Genomic DNA, 17,401 nt, shown 5'->3' with positions numbered 1-17,401 from the left:
GGATCCAACTTTATGTTGGATCAGACACTTTTGATTGCAGCAGGAAACTCGCGTGTCACAGCTGAAACACTAATGATGCGAGCAACAAACAGTTTGCTGGGTTTTTTTGCGTTCCTCTGGATCAACTGTGGATATAGGATTATAACTTTTTTTTTTTTTTTAATGGTTGAACTGGATGGACTTTTGTCTTTTTTCAGGCAGACTAACTATGTAACTATCTACTGGAAAGACTGGAAAGAAAAGTGACAGCTGCAGCCAGCAGACACATTGGGGTTTATTTACTAAACCTGGTTGACTCAGAATCTTGTCCACTTCTGCATAAAAACCAATCAGCTTCCAGGTTTTATTGCTGAAGCTTAACTGAACATGCTGAGGTTAGAAGCTGATTGGCTACCATGCACAGGTGCCCAAGATTCTGAGTCAACCAGTTTTAGTAAATCTCCTATATTGTGAATTACAGTGTGTAAACCTGGGTAAAATAGCCGGCAGCAGCTTTGAGTCCTGATCACAAATGTCAGGAGAGTATTCACTTGCTGATGTCAGCACACAAGAACAGGGCCATGGGTGCGTTAGGTCATGTGACTCAGACCTGGACACAGAACATCCTTCCTATGATGGACTGGGACATTTATATGAATTTTAATATTCCTACTCACCTTCCCTTATTGCTTAAAAGAGAAGTAGGGGAATAAAAAACAAACATATATGCTCACCTAGATGGCTGCAGCATGGATCCAAGCTGCAGCTGTCCCCTGCCAGCTCTAAGATCGAGAACCGAGTGATCACATGACTGCTAATCACTCAGTCACTGCTCTGTGCTCTGCACTTCCGGTGCTCACTGGAGCGCTGGGCTGTGCAGGGGGTGGTAGCGGCTGGCTGAGGCTCTCAGTGAGTTGCTGGGAGCCTGAGCCAGTTGCCGGGCATGCATCTGACATTATTGCATCCTTGAAAAATGGTGGATCCCATATTGGATCCCTGCAGAGCCCGGATCGGTTCTGTGACATCAGCCTAAATCTGGATCACAGGATTGCAAAAATATGTGTACTTCATAGATGTATGGCCAAGAAAGCTTTGGCCGTACTTCTCCATTAAAGTGAGCATTTGTAAAGCACTGCTCTCTGCAGTGCTAAAGACCATCTTCCATGGGAAGGAGAGAAAGAGGACCCCAGGACATCATGGGGTTTATTTACTAAAGCTGGAGAGTCCAAAATCAGACTCCCTTCTGCATAGAAACCAATCAGCTTCCAGGTTTCATTGCCAAAGCTTCATTGAACAAGCTGAGGTTAGAAGCTGATTGGTTTCTATGCAGAAGGGAGTCTGATTTTGGACTCTCTAGCTTTAGTAAATAAACCCCCATGTGACTGGCCTGGAAGACTACTGGGCAAGAGGTATGTATAGGTGCTTTGACAAGATTGAATATAAAGGGGAGGGGCTTCCCATTACTTTCTGCTCTAAAGACGCAACAGAAAGTAAAGGAAATCTACACCAAGACAGTTGTCAATGGAATGTGTCCACAATAAAAAGATTTCCCCTCTATTCTTCTTCTGGTGACATTTGTAACATTTTGCATTTCCCATTACTTCCTGACCTGGTGACAAAGGTCTGCAAGAGAAACAGAGAGGGTGAATATCCCCATGTGGAAACACAGACAAGGATATAAATCTAAGCTGACAACCAAATCCCAACTCTATCCAAAACTACATAAGCATTAACAGTCAGGAGAGGAGACTAGAACTCAGTGCATTCTATTTTATTCTGAGATCATTTCACTTACTCAGAATCTGCAGACATCTCGGAGATGCTGTGTGATGTGGCAGAATGAGGTGTGGAGGAGGAGCACAGCATGGATGGAGTTGAGGAGTTTTGTACGGGAGGGTTGGCTGCCTGTTGGGTGGGATTCGTGGAGGAAAGGACCGATGTGTTAAATGAGGCAAGGATTGATGAGAGAATATCTAGCTGTTCAGTAGATGGATGGCGACTGGGAACAGTGTCTAGGTTTTCTCTGGAAGGCTGTCTTCTAGAAAGGGGTTGAAGATTGTCCCTAGACGGAAGCCTTTTGGAAAGAGTCTCCAAATTATCTCTAGAGAGTTGCCTTCTAGAAAGAGGGTCTACGTTATCGATTAAGGTTTGTGTACTAGGCACTGTGTCCAGATGGTCTCTGGAATTGGATCTTCTGGATAAAAAGTCTAATTGCTCCCTTGAAGGTTGCCTAGATGAAGCCAGCTGGTCTCTTGAAGGCTGTCTCCTAGACAAGACATCTAATTGTTCCCTAGAAGTCTGTCGGTTAAGTAAAGAGTCCATTCGCTCTCTAGATACTTGCCGACTTGGCAGTGTGTTTACCCACTCTCTCGAGAGCTCTCTTACTGGCCCAGGGTCAAGCTGCTCTCTTGACCCGTATCTGTTATGTATTGCTTCTAGATGTTCCCTAGAAGCGTGCCTCCTCGGCACCAAATTGATGTCCAGCCTTTCGCTTCTGATGTCAGGTTGCTCTAAATGTTCCCTTGACCCATGCCGACTTGGTATGCTTTCCAAGTGTTCCCTTGAACCATGTCGACTTGGGATCATCTCCAGGTGCTCTCTTGAGCCATGCCTGCTTGGTATAGTATCTAGCTGGTCCCTGGAGCCGTGTCTACTGGGTACAGCTTCCAGGAGCTCCCGTGAATTATTCCTGCTCAAGTGCTCTTTAGAAAGCTGCTTTCGCATCAGCATGTCCAGCTGTTCTCGAGAAGAATATCTGCTGGTGGGTTGAGAAAGGCTGCCGGCCCCAGAATGCATTCTGCCGTAGGAGGCAGCAGGGACTGCCCTGTGGCCCAAAGTGGAGGTTTTATACCAAGATAATTCATTAGTCATCCTACCCAAGCCCTGTGGGTATTGAAGACGGTTCTTCAAGATGCCTAGAAGGGAATAAGATCAGACAATTAGGCAATACCTCACAAACTGTCTGCAGTGAGTTTCTGTACCTCTAGATTGTGCTTACATAGCCAATAAGCATTTAGGCGGGATTAGCACCTTTGCATTACCATGACAAACAGTACAAAATCATCAACGCACTAGTGCTTTGTGGTGCTATTCATTATTAATGGAACCTCAATGCATTAGAGCAATAAACCTGCATTACCACACGCAGCAACACAGGGCATTGCACTAAACTGCGTTGTCATGTGTTGCGTTTCCAAAAAAAAGGGTCGGGTGTAATTTCCCGTGTGCTAGGGTGCACTGGCAGTCCATTCAAAAAGTTAACGTGAGTGTGTTAAACGCAACAGGCGTAAATGCGGTCTTAAAATGAAGCATAAAGAATGCCGTAACTGTATTATCTGCCTGCACACTTGTGTAATGTTCTATTATGCAGAGCCCTGCCCTGCCCACTGCATGGGCATTGACATTTCACAACCGATGGACCTCCCAAAGCTTACAGGATTACTGGACTGTTTGCCATGCAATTTGTGATGTCAGCATTCTCTATGCTCCCCACCCACTGATGGATAATAAGATATCAGAGACAGCAAGGAGCCAATAAGACTTAACATATAATGCAGCTCCAGGATACACTCTACACGTGGAATGAAGGACTATGTGTGGAGCAGGCGCTAGTACTAGCAACTAGCATTTACATTATAAACCAAAACATTCCAGTGTAAATCAATAGGCCCCAAACATGCACCAGACACCATGTAATGAAGAAATACTCAACATAGTGTAAAACCATCTATACAAGGGATTTTATTAAACAGTATTGCACTTACAGTACATAGCAATCCTTCGAAGCAGCATAGAAAAACGCCACAGGAATTCTTCTAACTTCCTAGATGGCCACTGGACAGTTGCGCATGCGTGGTAGCGTGTGTGTGTGGCTCCGCCCTATGTGTTTCGTCATACGCGACGTCATCAGGGGACCATTTGGGTCATACTGATTTACATTGGAATATTTTGGAGCCATTACCAAATAAAGAGGCATTGTTAAGGAGATTGCTTGCCACTATCTGGAGCCTGTTTTGCAGGCTAACTATCCAATGCTTATGATGTCATCTACAATATGTTAAAGAGTGCGGGTTGACCACTCTTAGCAGGCATCACAATCCTTCTGGTAAGCCTTGCATGAGAGTGGATGGTGTCACCTTGGCTATTTCTGATAGTTTCCCGTGTCCATCACGGCGTGCGGGACGTATTATCTTTATCACTATATCTTCTATGGACATAATTTAATCATTAGATGTTGGACATTTTGATTGCTTTTTTTTTTATTGGTTTATATGCTGATGAACAGAGCGCTGCGCTTGTTGTTGTACACTTTTTGATTGCCTGGTATCAGGGTATGGTGTTTAGCTGCTGTTTTTTAGTTTTTTCTTTTTCAAGCTTGGATTTTGGGCACATATTGAAGCAGCAACACTTGTATAAGCCATGCCCAATGGAAAATTTTCCAATGCCTTATACATCTTCAGTCTCCCCACTCGCACACACATTGGTTATTGAAAAGTTTACTGAAGTATAACAAAAAGAAATAGTAGGCAACTTTGATTGAGGTTTATTTACTAAGGCTGGAGAGTGCAAAATCAGGCTCACTTCTGTATATGAACCAATCAGCTTCCAGGTTTTATTGCCAAAGCTTAACCTCCCTGGCGGTATTCCCGAGTGTAGCTCGGGGTAAAATGTCAGTGCCAAAAGCAGTAACCCTGAGCTACACTCGGGCTTACCATGCGGCGCTGCATAGGGAGTCCCTGCAGAGCTTACCTTGTCCTGCGCTCCCGCGATGTGTCCCCTGCAGCATCCCTGGCCATCTCCTCCGGCCGATGCCGGCATCTGGCTTCTGTGTTCCGGTCCCTGTGACGTCGGGACGTACGGGCGCTGCCGGCGGCGGGAAATTTGAAAATGTTAAAAAATGTCATTTTTTTCCAAACAAATTTTACATAGCAAAACATTGCTGTTTCAACCCATTTCACATACATTTTGTCCCGAGTGCTTTGTCCGGCGCCCTGCCTGCATTTTTACTGTTCTTTCTGCCTGGAAACTGAGAAACGTCCATGGCGTCCAAAAAGCGTCCCTTTAGGTCAAAAGCGGGTTTAGATCAGCTAGAGAACAGCGATAGTAAATCAGAACCACTTGCAGAATTGAGTGATGATTTGTGGGGGAAATTCATCATCAGACACTGAAAATGATTCTGCGACTTTGCTCAGCAATGTGCAAACTTGGCGCTATATTTCACATTTCAGTGTTTTTGGTTTGATTATATTATTGAATTAAATGTATTATTATTATATTATTATTTTTTATGATTATTTATTAAATTATAATTTATGATTTCGTGTTTCAAATTTTATCATACCCGGGATGTTTACTAGACTCTTGTTCGGACAGATTTCAGTGAGTTATTCCTAAAAATTACAGCCTACAATAAAAAAACTACATATTTCCATGCAAAATAATGGTACCGCTTTCAGCACCAAAAATCTGAAATAATCAGACCGCCAGGGAGGTTAATTGAATAAACTGAGGTTAGAAGCTGATTGGTTTCTATGCAGAAGTGAGCCTGATTTTGCACTCTCCAGCTTTAGCAAATAAACCTCATTATGTCATCAGAAAGTTGAAACAGTTAAATGTAACGCAGCTGAACCTGTGCAATAAAGATTGCAATGAAGTTCCGCAGGGGCTGGCCAAAAGCTGCTGAAGTAATTCTGGGTTCTTTTTTAGTCTACAACCTACTGACCTTTTCTCTGTCTTTGAGACGTCAGAGAATGCTCGTCGCCACTGGTCAGGTCCGGTTGGTTATTGTTAGCAGCATCCTTGCTGATATCAAGGCCCAGTTTTCTTTCAGAACCCCATTTCTGCAGTGAGTTGGCCTGAACCTCTGTATCACCCAGAGCTGGCCAATAGGACATCAAATCATTGCCATCCATGTCTAGAAGAAAAGATGGCGTTATTTAGTGTGTGTTACAATACCTCTCTCAGGTTTTAAAGTATAACTAAAGGCAAAATTTTTTTTTAGTTTTGGACAGATTAGATGGATTAGAACTCCTGTAATTTTATATTGCTTATTTATTTATTTCAGGCACTTATATAGCACCGTCAATTTACACAGCACTTTACATATATATTGTACATTATTATTATACAGTATTTATAAAGCGCCAATAGTTCGCTCAGCGCTGTACATTACAAAGGGGGACAGAACATGTGACAGAACAATACCAATACAATGCAAAACATGAGGGGATCGAGGGCCCTGCTCTTTCGAGCTTACAATCTAGGAGGGTGGGGATAGTGGTACAGGAGGAGATAGCTGTGGGGGATGGAGTGGTAGGAAGTGTGGAGGATGGTCGGCAGGTTAGCAGGGGGTGGGGTAGGCTTCCCTGAAGAGATGGGTTTTCATGGTGCGCCTAAAGGAGAGGAGAGTAGGTGATAATCTGATGGGTTGGGGCTGGGAGTTCCAGAGGATGGGTGACACCCTGGAGAAGTCCTGGAGGCGGTCATGGGAGGAGGAGACCAGGGAACTAGAGAGAAGGAGGTCTTGTGAGGAGCGGAGTGTGCGTGTTGGGTGGTACTTGGATATTAGGTCAGTGATGTAGTTCGGGGCAGTATGGTGGACAGCTTTGTACGTCAGTGTTATCAGTGTTAGGATTTTGAATTTGATCCGTTGGGCAATCGGAAGCCAGTGGAGGGATTGGCAGAGGGGGGGGGGGGGGTGGAGGTGGAGCGGTTGGAAAGGTGAATGAGTCTGGCAGCCGTATTCAGGATCGACTGAAGCGGGGATAGCCAGCGGCGAGGCAGGCCAGTGAGGAGGGAGTTGCAGTAGTCGAGTCGTGATATGATGAGGGAGTGGATGAGCTGTTTAGTGGTTTCTGGGGTTAGGAACGTGCGGATTTTGGCGATGTTGCGGAGGTGGAGTCTGCATGAGTTTGTTAAAGATTGGACTTGGGGCTGGAAGGATAGGTTGGAGTCCAGAATGACACCAAGTACTCTGGCCTGTGGGGCGGGTTTGATGGTGGCGTTGTTGGATGTGACGGAGAAGTCAATGGGGGGTGGTGTCCGGGCTGGGGGGAAGACAAGAAACTCGGTTTTGGAGAGGTTCAGTTTAAGGAAGTGGAGCGACATCCAGTCTGATATGTCGCTCAGTAGGTGTGTGATTCGGGCGGAGACTGAGGGGGTGAGGTGGGGGGTTGAGGGATAGATTTATGTGTCGTCAGCATAGAGGTGGTAGTTGAAGCCACATCAGTCCCTAACCCTCAAGGGGTGTACAATCTAAGGTTCCTAACTCACATTCATAGACATACTAGGACCAATTTAGACAGGATCCAATTAACCTACCAGCATGTCTTTGGAGTGTGGGAGGAAACCGGAGTACCCGGAGGAAACCCACGCAGGCACAGGGAGAACATGCAAACTCCAGATAGGTGGTGCCGTGGCTGGGATTCGAACCAATGACCCTAGTACTGCCAGGCAAAAGTGCTAACCATTTAGCCACTGTGCTGCCCCACATAAACATAGGATATAAACGAGTGCTAGGTATAAAGCTGCTAGCATCAATGTAAACCTCCTACCATCTAAAAAATCTAATAAAACAGGGATGCAAGTGAAGATATGTGCAGGCGCCAATAGGCGTAAAGGTGGAATCACGTGAATGGTCCAAATATGACGTAAATAATGTAAACACTATCCAATAATAAATATACTATAGTCATGTGACTATGGTGGTGAATACGAAGTCCACTGAAGTGATAATCCAATTCCGTGACTTGAGTGCTTACAGAATGGTAATGTGAATGCACTAACCAGAAGCGTAATCTTTTTGTGCATTTGTGTGAATGGTAAAACCCGTCATGGTCATTTGGATGTGGACAGGACCAAGGCAATCATCTGGCACACGTCAGCATACAAGTAGATTAGCAGATTCTAGGCACACTTTCCAGGGACATTTCCTCACATGTACATGTCCAATGGACAGGGACCCTCAAAGTATGTAGTGATATCCACCCTGAAAGGCTTGTGGAAGTCCACAAAAAAAAGGCACCAGCACGCATCTTCACTTGCATAATTTTAGCGCTGCATCCCTGTTTTATCAATTTTATATTGCTGTCTGTGTCCCCATTAAGGAGATTCGCCCTCTTTATTTGTCCTGTTTACCATTATGATTGAAAGTGAAAGAAAATCCCAAATTTTGGGTTGGTCCCAGAAAAGTAACAGAAGAGAAATCTTCCAATGGGGACACCGGTTCTGGTGACCTGGGGATCCCCAAGAATTTTCCTTAATTTGCAGGGATTTCCCCTCACTTCCTGTTTGGCTAGGAGACAGGAAATGAAGGGAAATCTCCCCAATGGGACACAGATGGTGAAAAAAAAATCTGACGAGTTATAACTCTCCCTTGCTCTATCCAAAATGAAAAAAAAAGTTGTGCCTACAGTTTTACTTTAATTGCTGTCTGTGTTTTTGATTTAATAATCATTCAATCAAAGATTGTGAGGTGGTGAACCTGGAATCTCGGTCAGGTTTTAATAGCCATCTCTGTCTCAAGTAAGAAGATTTCCCTTCACTTCTTGGTCAGCTTGGCTAAACAAAAGGAATTTGGACTTACCTGTAAATTCCATGGTACAGGACACATGCAAAGTATTCAATGACCCTGGGTTATATCTACAGGTGATTGGACGCTGGCAAAACTTTTGAAGACATTCTCCCTAGGCGCCTTTCCTAAAACTCTACCCCACTTCCTGAGTCCTCAGTTTTGTAGCAAGCAATACAGAATAACCAAGGACTGCCAACAGGCCCAACAACAACAAGGGTAAAAAGGCCCAACTTCAGAGTGTCGCTGCAAGAACTTTGTGGCCAAAAGTTGCATTTGCAGAGGACTGGATATCCACATTTGAAAAGGTATGAACAAAGGACCAGGTGGCTGCTTTGAACAGCTGAGCTACAGAGGCCTGGTGTCAGAATAGACTCCCTCAAGAGTTGGTTGTGGCCAGCTCAGTGGATTGCTGTAGGAAAGTCCTGGATTCTTTCTTGGACACACAGAATATAACTGGATATAACATTTATAGGTAACGTTGATCCAGGGAATATCAGATTGCCTCTCGGGGGATCAGGAAGGATTTTTTTCCCTGCAGGAGTAAATTGGATCATGCTTTGCTGGGTTTTTTTTGCCTTCCTCTGGATCAACTGTGGGTGTAGGATTATAACTTTTTTTTTCTATGGTTGAACTGGATGGACTTTTGTCTTTTTTCAGCCAGACTAACTATATAACTATGTAAAAAAAGCCCAGGAAACTTCCACCCATCTGCTGGAATGGGCATATAAAAGCACAGGTGGAGATTTCTTTGTGTAAGCTCTGGCAAGCAGATTTCTTATCTATCTCTCAGTGGTGGATTTGGAAGAACAGAGTCCCTTACAAAGTCCTCAGGACAGGACAAATGGGGAATCTGACTTTTTGATCAAAGCTGTTGCTTTGAGGTAGATTCTTATGGTTCTGACTACGTCCAGGCAATGATGAGAAATTTCCTTTAGATGCTTTGGAGCAGGTCATAAGGATATCTTACTTGTCCACGATGTTGGACTGGGCATAAAGTCCAGACTTTGCCTGTCACAGCGGGCACACCCCCGAAGGGTTCTTTAGGGTCTGGGCTACAAAAGGATGTACCAAGGCCCTGGACCTGTAGAAATGCCAAGGTGAGCACCCCATGCAGGATCCTGTGCCCAAATCAACATTGCAGGTCACTCCTGCAATGGGGTTTGGGTAAGGATCTCAAGGTTTATTGATGCTGCCCTTATCTGGAGGCGCTGATTCTTGTAGTATAAGAAGATCGTGAAAGAGAAGTTGAAGAGCTGAAGAATGCAAAACTAAAATAATAAACTAGTTAAGCTAAGAGTGATTTATTTGCAAGGGAAAAGGGGTCCATCACCTTAGGACACTAGCAAAAAACTGAGGAGCACCCGAAGTGGGGTAGGGTTATAAGGGAGTTACAGGAGGATCAATGGTGGACTTAGCCTTTAAGATCTGCCATACTACAATGCACAATGGGGTACTCAAAAACCACTACTAAAGCAGGAAGGGTTAATGCCAACTCTACCCAGGTCACTGTAAGGCAGCACAAGAAGGAGATATCCTGGACCTTGTTGGGGGCCAGTTGGATCTCACAAGCAGGGCATGAAGACGCAGAGGAGGTATTATTTTGGACATCATAAGGATACACCATTGTGAAATGGCTTATGGAGCCCCACCTAGCTGATAGCAGCCTAAATGCCAGTCAGAACCAAGGAGGGCAATTTTTACCCCCTGCTGGCCTTAAATGTGTGAGATCAGAGAAGAGTTATATAGATGTGATGATGTGTTCCATGCCAACAACCAACCCTGAGAGCTGGTTTCTCTGGGGGTACACTTCTATGTTATGTATAAAAAAAAAAAAAAGGACAACTTGATACCTCACACCTTTTTATGTCTTTATAGTTCTGTCTCCCTCCATGTTTTTTTTAAGAAGTGCCTTAAAATAACTTTTTCTCTGCTTTGTACCTTAACCCCTTCACGCCGGCGCCTCCCGGCCCTTTAAGGGTTCCAGAAGCCGGGAGGCGGGACGGGGTTTAGGGTCATGTGACCGCCGTGACGCGCCGTCACGTGATCGGGAAAGGTCCCAATCGAAAGAGGAGATCGGGACCTTTCCGTGAGTACCAGACATGTGTGCTGGGAGTGCGCAGAGCGCGCGCTCTCGGCACATATGTCCTTTTATAATTGCACGCAAATGTGCGGCCGCTCGGCGTCTAGGCCCAGACGACGGGAGGCCGTACATTTGTGTGTGGCCGGCATGAAGAGGTTAACATGCTGCTGTGTACCTTAACATTTCTATGCTGGCAGAGCTGAGTAATGGCCACACCCCTCACACCAAGTGCTCTCACACAGACTTGTATTGTAGAGGAAGAAAAGGGGCATGTCTGATTAGGTGTAAATTATTTCTGGTCACTACTGGACTGCGCAGTCAGATTTAGACACCCGGAGCAACTGCTTTAACAGGAAAGTGGATGCAAGACTAGGAAAAGTTATTACAACGTCTATCTGGTTACACAGCTACTTCTGTGACTTCAATCTGGCTTTACAAATGAGCGCAGTGAATCGTCAGGTCACTGTGTAAACCTACAATTCATCTCTCGTACTACCTGCAGGAGTTGGTGAAATCTGACAAATATCCTTCACTACTCCAGTGGTTTTTAGCCCCTTCCCACCACTGCCTCTTGGCCCTTTAACATGATCTAAAAGCTGGGAGTCGGAGGCAGGCATTCCGATCACGTGACTGATGTGATTGGCTCCCAAACGCAAGTATGCATGGTGAGCTTTCCGTTACATGTTATTTGCTTTGCTGGGAGCAAAGAGCACGCTCTCAGCACAATAACTTGTTTACAAATAGACGCATGTGTATGTGTTAAAGTCCACCTACCGAAAGGCAGCATATATATCCGCCAAGTCGGTGGGAAGAGGGTAAGCCCTGGTTCACACTGATGCGGTGCGGAATTTGCAGCAATTTCAGTGCGAATTCCGCACCGCATCGGAATCACACCCCGTTCATGGGAACCGCTGCGGGTGTGTATGTTGAGTTAACAACACCATGAAAGCGGTGCGATGTGCAGAATCAGATTGCATAGGTGTGAATACCCATGTGATCCAATTCTGGTGCGGACCAAAAAAAGGGTCCTGCACCTTTTTGGTGCGGGTGTGGTGTGAATAGAGCTGTACAAAATGTACGTCTCCGATTGCACCGCACACAAATCGCATGTGATTTGCACAGTAATGCGGTGCGGTTCCTGTGCGAATCACATGCGACTGACCGCAACGCATATATGTGAAGCCAGTCTAAAGGGTAAAGATAAGTTCACCTTTTTTAACAAGTTACACCCATATTTAGGATGTAACTTGTAACATGCTCCAGTACATGTCCTCCTCACCCTCCAATCCTCCCCACTGTGACAGTGGACGGGGGATCCTCTCCCAACACCCGCTGTAGCATTTTAAAAACATGGCTGTGTGGGACTCTGTAAATGAAAGAACCCCTCTGCCACCTCGGCAGAAGGATTGTGGTTCTCAATGAACTGTGAGGGCACTGCTGAGCCCCCTCAAAACTTAGTACAGGCCCTGCAGCTTTCAAATTGACAGCTTGTACAGAGGTAGGGGCTGAAAGCTGTAGGAGTTGTCTGCAGGAGCCTGACATTGCAACCCTGTTCCCAGGGGTGTATTTACCACAAGGCAAACAAGGCATTTGCCTAGGGCGACATTTTTCAGGGGGGCAGCAGCTTTCTTCAGGGGGGCAGTACCATCCCCTGAAAGAAGGAAAGGAAAAAGGGACACACGCAGCACGGGGATCTGAGAGAGGTTGCGGGCTGTTAAAGGTGTATGCAGGGCCTGACTCTTGTTCCAGGGGATGTCCGGAGTTGTGAAGGTGAGTGTCTTATCTCTTGCTGGAGTGGGGGGGGGGCATTTGCCAGTGTATGGGGGGTGGTGTTAGTAAAAGGCTCTCTCGGGTGGGGGTGGGGGGCCTGGAGTGTTGTTGGTCAATGTCAGGCTCTCTTTGTGGGGGAGACAGGGTGTTGGTCGGTGTCAGGGTCTCTCCATGGGGGGGAGCCAATTTTTGTGTTGCCTAGGGCAGCGCAAAACCTAAATACACCGCTGCCTGTTCCATTTATGACGGGTGCAATGCTTCGATGGCTCCTGGGGAAAAAAATAATAAATGCATTTTTTTTCTGCAAAAATATGTGCATTTATTATTTTTTTTTTACGAAAGGTGAACTTTAAGTAATATTATAAACTCAGGAGGTGACTCTGAAATCGAACGATTGGAAGGAGATTCTACGTTTCACCTGATGGATTTACCTTTAGGGCTGTGATTAGATGGGTTGGTGAGTAGCCTCTCGCTGTGAGCCGCTCTTTTAAACTGACGCGGAAACCTGCCTCGAGGGCGGACATTTTCTTCGCTCTCTGACGAAGGGATGGATAGGCTACGCTCCTCATCCAGTGACAGGTCGCTGTCTGAGTCAGAATCTTGCCCTAGGGAGGTGACATGGAAATTACCAGCAGATCTAGAACTGGAACACAGAACGTGTGCCGCACAGTGTACTAATAAAGCGTTACTTCTTCTTGAGCAAATTCAGACAGGTCAGGAACAACCTAACTGGGTGCATCATGTCCCCTTTCTGCCATCTCCAGGAATCATGAACAGATAATGCATCTGCTGACAAGAGGCCATCATTGGCCGGCACAGGTATGTGTTTACCTCCTCCTGCGTCTCGATGGAACATGGCTACATCTAGGTCAGTAGGGCCTGAGTGATGACTGAGCAAACTGTGGTCCTTGGCTGATCCCTTGCGAGCCGCAATGTTTTCCCTGAAAATAGGAACAAAGAAAATGTTTATTTTGTTTTTTTGTTAACTTCATACACAACACAGGAAATCATGATAGGGAAATTTTAGAACTCGAAAATCTTTTCCCCCCCAATGAGATTGTTTTCTGGAGGATTTTATGCGAGGATGCAGACCACGATAACTTCTTACAAAGGTCCTAACTCTCCCGTATTCTACTGCACAATTTATTTTATTTTATTTCAGGTACTTATATAGCGCCTTCAATTTATGCAGCGCTTTACATATATATTGTACATTCACATCAGTCCCTAACCCTCAAGGGGCGTACAATCTAAGGTCCCTAACCCTCAAGGGGTGTACAATCTAAGGTCCCTAACCCTCAAGGGGCGTACAATCTAAGGTCCCTAACTTACATTCATACATACACATACTAGAGACAATTTAGACAGGAACCAATGAACCTACCAGCATGTCTTTGGAGGTAAGAGGAAACAAACAAGATGTGCTTTAACTGCAGACTGTCAGCTTTAATTTGAGGGTATTTGTATCCAAATCAGGTGAACGGTGTAGGAATTACAACAGTTTGCATATGTGCCTCCCACTTGTTAAGGGACCAAAAGTAATGGGACATAATAATAATCATAAATCAAACTTTCACTTTTTAATACTTGGTTGCAAATCCTTTGCAGTCAATTACAGCCTGAAGTCTGGAACGCATAGACATCACCAGACGCTGGGTTTCATCCCTGGTGATGCTCTGCCAGGCCTCTACTGCAACTGTCTTCAGTTCCTGCTTGTTCTTGGGGCATTTTCCCTTCAGTTTTATCTTCAGCAAGTGAAATGCATGCTCAATCGGATTCAGGTCAGGTGATTGACTTGGCCATTGCATAACATTCCACTTCTTTCCCTTAAAAAACTCTTTGGTTGCTTTTGCAGTATGCTTTGGGTCATTGTCCATCTGCACTGTGAAGCGTCCAATGAGTTCTGAAGCATTTGGCTGAATATGAGCAGATAATATCCCCAAAACACTTCAGAATTCATCCGGCTGCTTTTGTCAGCAGTCACATCATCAATAAATACAAGAGAAGCAGTTCCATTGGCAGCCATACATGCCCACGCCATGACACTACCACCACCATGCTTCACTGATGAGGTGGTATGCTTAGGATCATGAGCAGTTCCTTTCCTTCTCCATACTCTTCTCTTCCCATCACTCTGGTACAAGTTGATCTCGGTCTCATCTGTCCATAGGATGTTGTTCCAGAACTTTGAAGGCTTTTTTAGATGTCGTTTGGCAAACTCTAATCTGGCCTTCCTGTTTTTGAGGCTCACCAATGGTTTCCATCTTGTGGTGAACCCTCTGTATTCACTCTGGTGAAGTCTTCTCTTGATTGGTGACTTTGACACACATACACCTACCTCCTGGAGAGTGTTCTTGATCTGGCCAACTGTTGTGAAGGGTGTTTTCTTCACCAGGGAAAGAATTCTTCGCTCATCCACCACAGTTGTTTTCCGTGTTCTTCCGGGTCTTTTGGTGTTGCTGAGCTCACCGGTGCGTTCCTTCTTTTTAAGAATGTTCCAAACAGTTGTTTTGGCCACACCTAATGTTTTTGCTATCTCTCTGATGGGTTTGTTTTGTTTTTTCAGCCTAATGATGGCTTGCTTCACTGATAGTGACAGCTCTTTGAATCTCATCTTGAGAGTTGACAGCAACAGATTCCAAATGCAAATAGCACACTTGAAATGAACTCTGGACCTTTTATCTGCTCATTGTAATTGGGATAATGAGGGAATAACACACACCTGGCCATGGAACAGCTGAGAAGCCAATTGTCCCATTACTTTTGGTCCCTTAACAAGTGGGAGGCACATATGCAAACTGTTGTAATTCCTACACCGTTCACCTGATTTGGATGTAAATACCCTCAAATTAAAGCTGACAGTCTGCAGTTAAAGCACATCTTGTTTGTTTCATTTCAAATCCATTGTGGTGGTGTATAGAGCCAAAAATGTTAGAATTGTGTCGATGTCCCAATATTTAGGGACCTGACTGTATGTGTCCATATACACACATGGGCTGTAATCAATGTTTTTTGGCTGGAAAAAAACAAAACTAGTGTGTTTCTAGAGGAGTTTTTTTAGCTGTAAAAACGCTCTAACGCTGAAAAATGCGGCAACTTATATAGCGCCGTCAATTTACGCAGCGCTTTTACATATATACTGTATTTAACATTCACATCAGTCATTAAACTTCAGTTTTAAGATTTATTTCAGGTACTTATATAGCGCCATCAATTTACGCAGTGCTTTACATATATATTGTACATCACATCAGTCCCTAACCCTCAAGGGGAGTACAATCTAAGGTCCCTAACCCTCAAGGGGCGTACAATCTAAGGTCCCTAACCCTCAAGGGGCGTACAATCTAAGGTCCCTAACTCACATTCATACATACACATACTAGGGACAATTTAGACAGGAGCCAATTAACCTACCAGCATATCTTTGGAGTGTTGGAGGAAACCGGAGTACCAGGAGGAAACCCGCACAGGCACAGGAAGAACATGAAAACTCCAGGCAGGTGGTGCCATGGTTGGGAGTCGAACCAATGACCCCTAGTACTGCCAGGCGGAAGTGCTAACCATTTAGCCACTGTGCTGCCCATGAATGAAGGTAATCTGCTGCTGTAGTATAAAGGATGCAGTGAGGAAAGAAGCGCAATCAGAGCTGTCAGTGTACATGTAGCTGTCAGTGTAGATGTCTAGCAGGACACGGTCTATGCAGAATAAAAAGTTGACAGGGGTTCTAAACCTTTTGCATTGCCAAACCAAAGCAAAAAAAAAAAAAAGTCTTTATTTTCACCAGGTAACTCTGCTAAAAAAGACTGATGATCAATCCTTGCATGTTCTGCTGGCTGAGAAAACATGGCGGCACCTTGCATGCAACTCACCTTAGATACGGCCTGTGGCTGGAATGGGTGCGCGCGGTGCGGACGCTGCTGACAGAAGACACGGTGGAAGCTCCTAAAGTGATCCGGATTAAACCGCTCTCCTCAAACAATGCAGTATTATTGTAGGCATTTGGACCCTAGAAATAACATAGAAGAAAGTTTTTACTACAATTAGTCTCGGGGACGGTGAACTTCACCTACGTGATCTGTTTCTGCATCAGCTGATATTGTTAGGGCTCAGTTACACTGCAGCTGATAAAATGACGTTCAGGAACTGTTCTGCGTTATTTTCAGCAGGCCCTGAACTCTCCCTAATGTTTTCCTATGTGTCCGTGTACAGTATGTCGTTTACATAGTTACATAGTTAGTCTGGCTGAAAAAAGACAAAAGTCCATCCAGTTCAACCATAGAAAAAAAAAAAAAAGTTATAATCCTACACCCACAGTTGATCCAGAGGAAGGCAAAAAAAAACCCAGCAAAGCACGATCCAATTTGTCCTGCAGGGAAAAAATTCCTTCCTGATCCCCCGAGAGGCAATCGGATATTCCCTGGATCAACTTATTTATTTCAGGTACTTGTATAGCGCCATCAATTTACACAGCACTTTACATATATATTGTACATTCACATCAGTCCCTAACCCTCAAGGGGCGTACAATCTAAGGTCCCTAACCCCCAAGGAGTGTACAATCTAAGGTCCCTAACCCTCAAGGGGCGTACAATCTAAGGTCCCTAACCCTCAAGGGGCGTACAATCTAAGGTCCCTAACCCTCAAGGGGCGTACAATCTAAGGTCCCTAACCCTCAAGGGGCGTACAATATAAGGTCCCTAACCCTCAAGGGGAGTACAATCTAAGGTCCCTAACCCTCAAGGGGCGTACAATCTAAGGTCCCTAACCCTCAAGGGGCGTACAATCTAAGGTCCCTAACCCTCAAGGGGCGTACAATCTAAGGTCCCTAACCCTCAAGGGGCATACAATCTAAGGTCCCTAACCCTCAAGGGGCATACAATCTAAGGTCCCTAACCCTCAAGGGGCGTACAATCTAAGGTCCCCAACCCTCAAGGGGTGTACAATCTAAGGTCCCTAACCCTCAAGGGGCGTACAATCTAAGGTCCCTAACCCTCAAGGGG

At 45.1% G+C, this 17,401-nt stretch overlaps 1 protein-coding gene across 1 annotated transcript in view; it reads right to left on the bottom strand.

The window, feature by feature from the left end:
• The window catches only part of CELSR3 (cadherin EGF LAG seven-pass G-type receptor 3), a 288,288-nt gene that overhangs the window by 17,824 nt on the left and 253,063 nt on the right, over positions 1 to 17,401 (bottom strand). Inside the window, exons 31-35 of the mRNA XM_089684072.1 lie at positions 16,271 to 16,407; positions 13,233 to 13,342; positions 12,833 to 13,006; positions 5,702 to 5,893; positions 1,775 to 2,894 (exon numbers count right to left, since the gene is read on the bottom strand). Coding sequence (XP_089540198.1) covers positions 1,775 to 2,894; positions 5,702 to 5,893; positions 12,833 to 13,006; positions 13,233 to 13,342; positions 16,271 to 16,407 — 1,733 coding nt within the window. The remainder of the gene's footprint in view (positions 1 to 1,774; positions 2,895 to 5,701; positions 5,894 to 12,832; positions 13,007 to 13,232; positions 13,343 to 16,270; positions 16,408 to 17,401) is intronic.

The sequence above is a fragment of the Staurois parvus genome, unplaced genomic scaffold, assembly GCF_062004578.1.
Source record: "Staurois parvus isolate SC_StPar_1 unplaced genomic scaffold, SC_StPar_1.0 ptg000335l, whole genome shotgun sequence".
Taxonomy (NCBI): domain Eukaryota; kingdom Metazoa; phylum Chordata; class Amphibia; order Anura; family Ranidae; genus Staurois; species Staurois parvus.
This window is presented reverse-complemented; position numbering and strand designations above follow the sequence as displayed.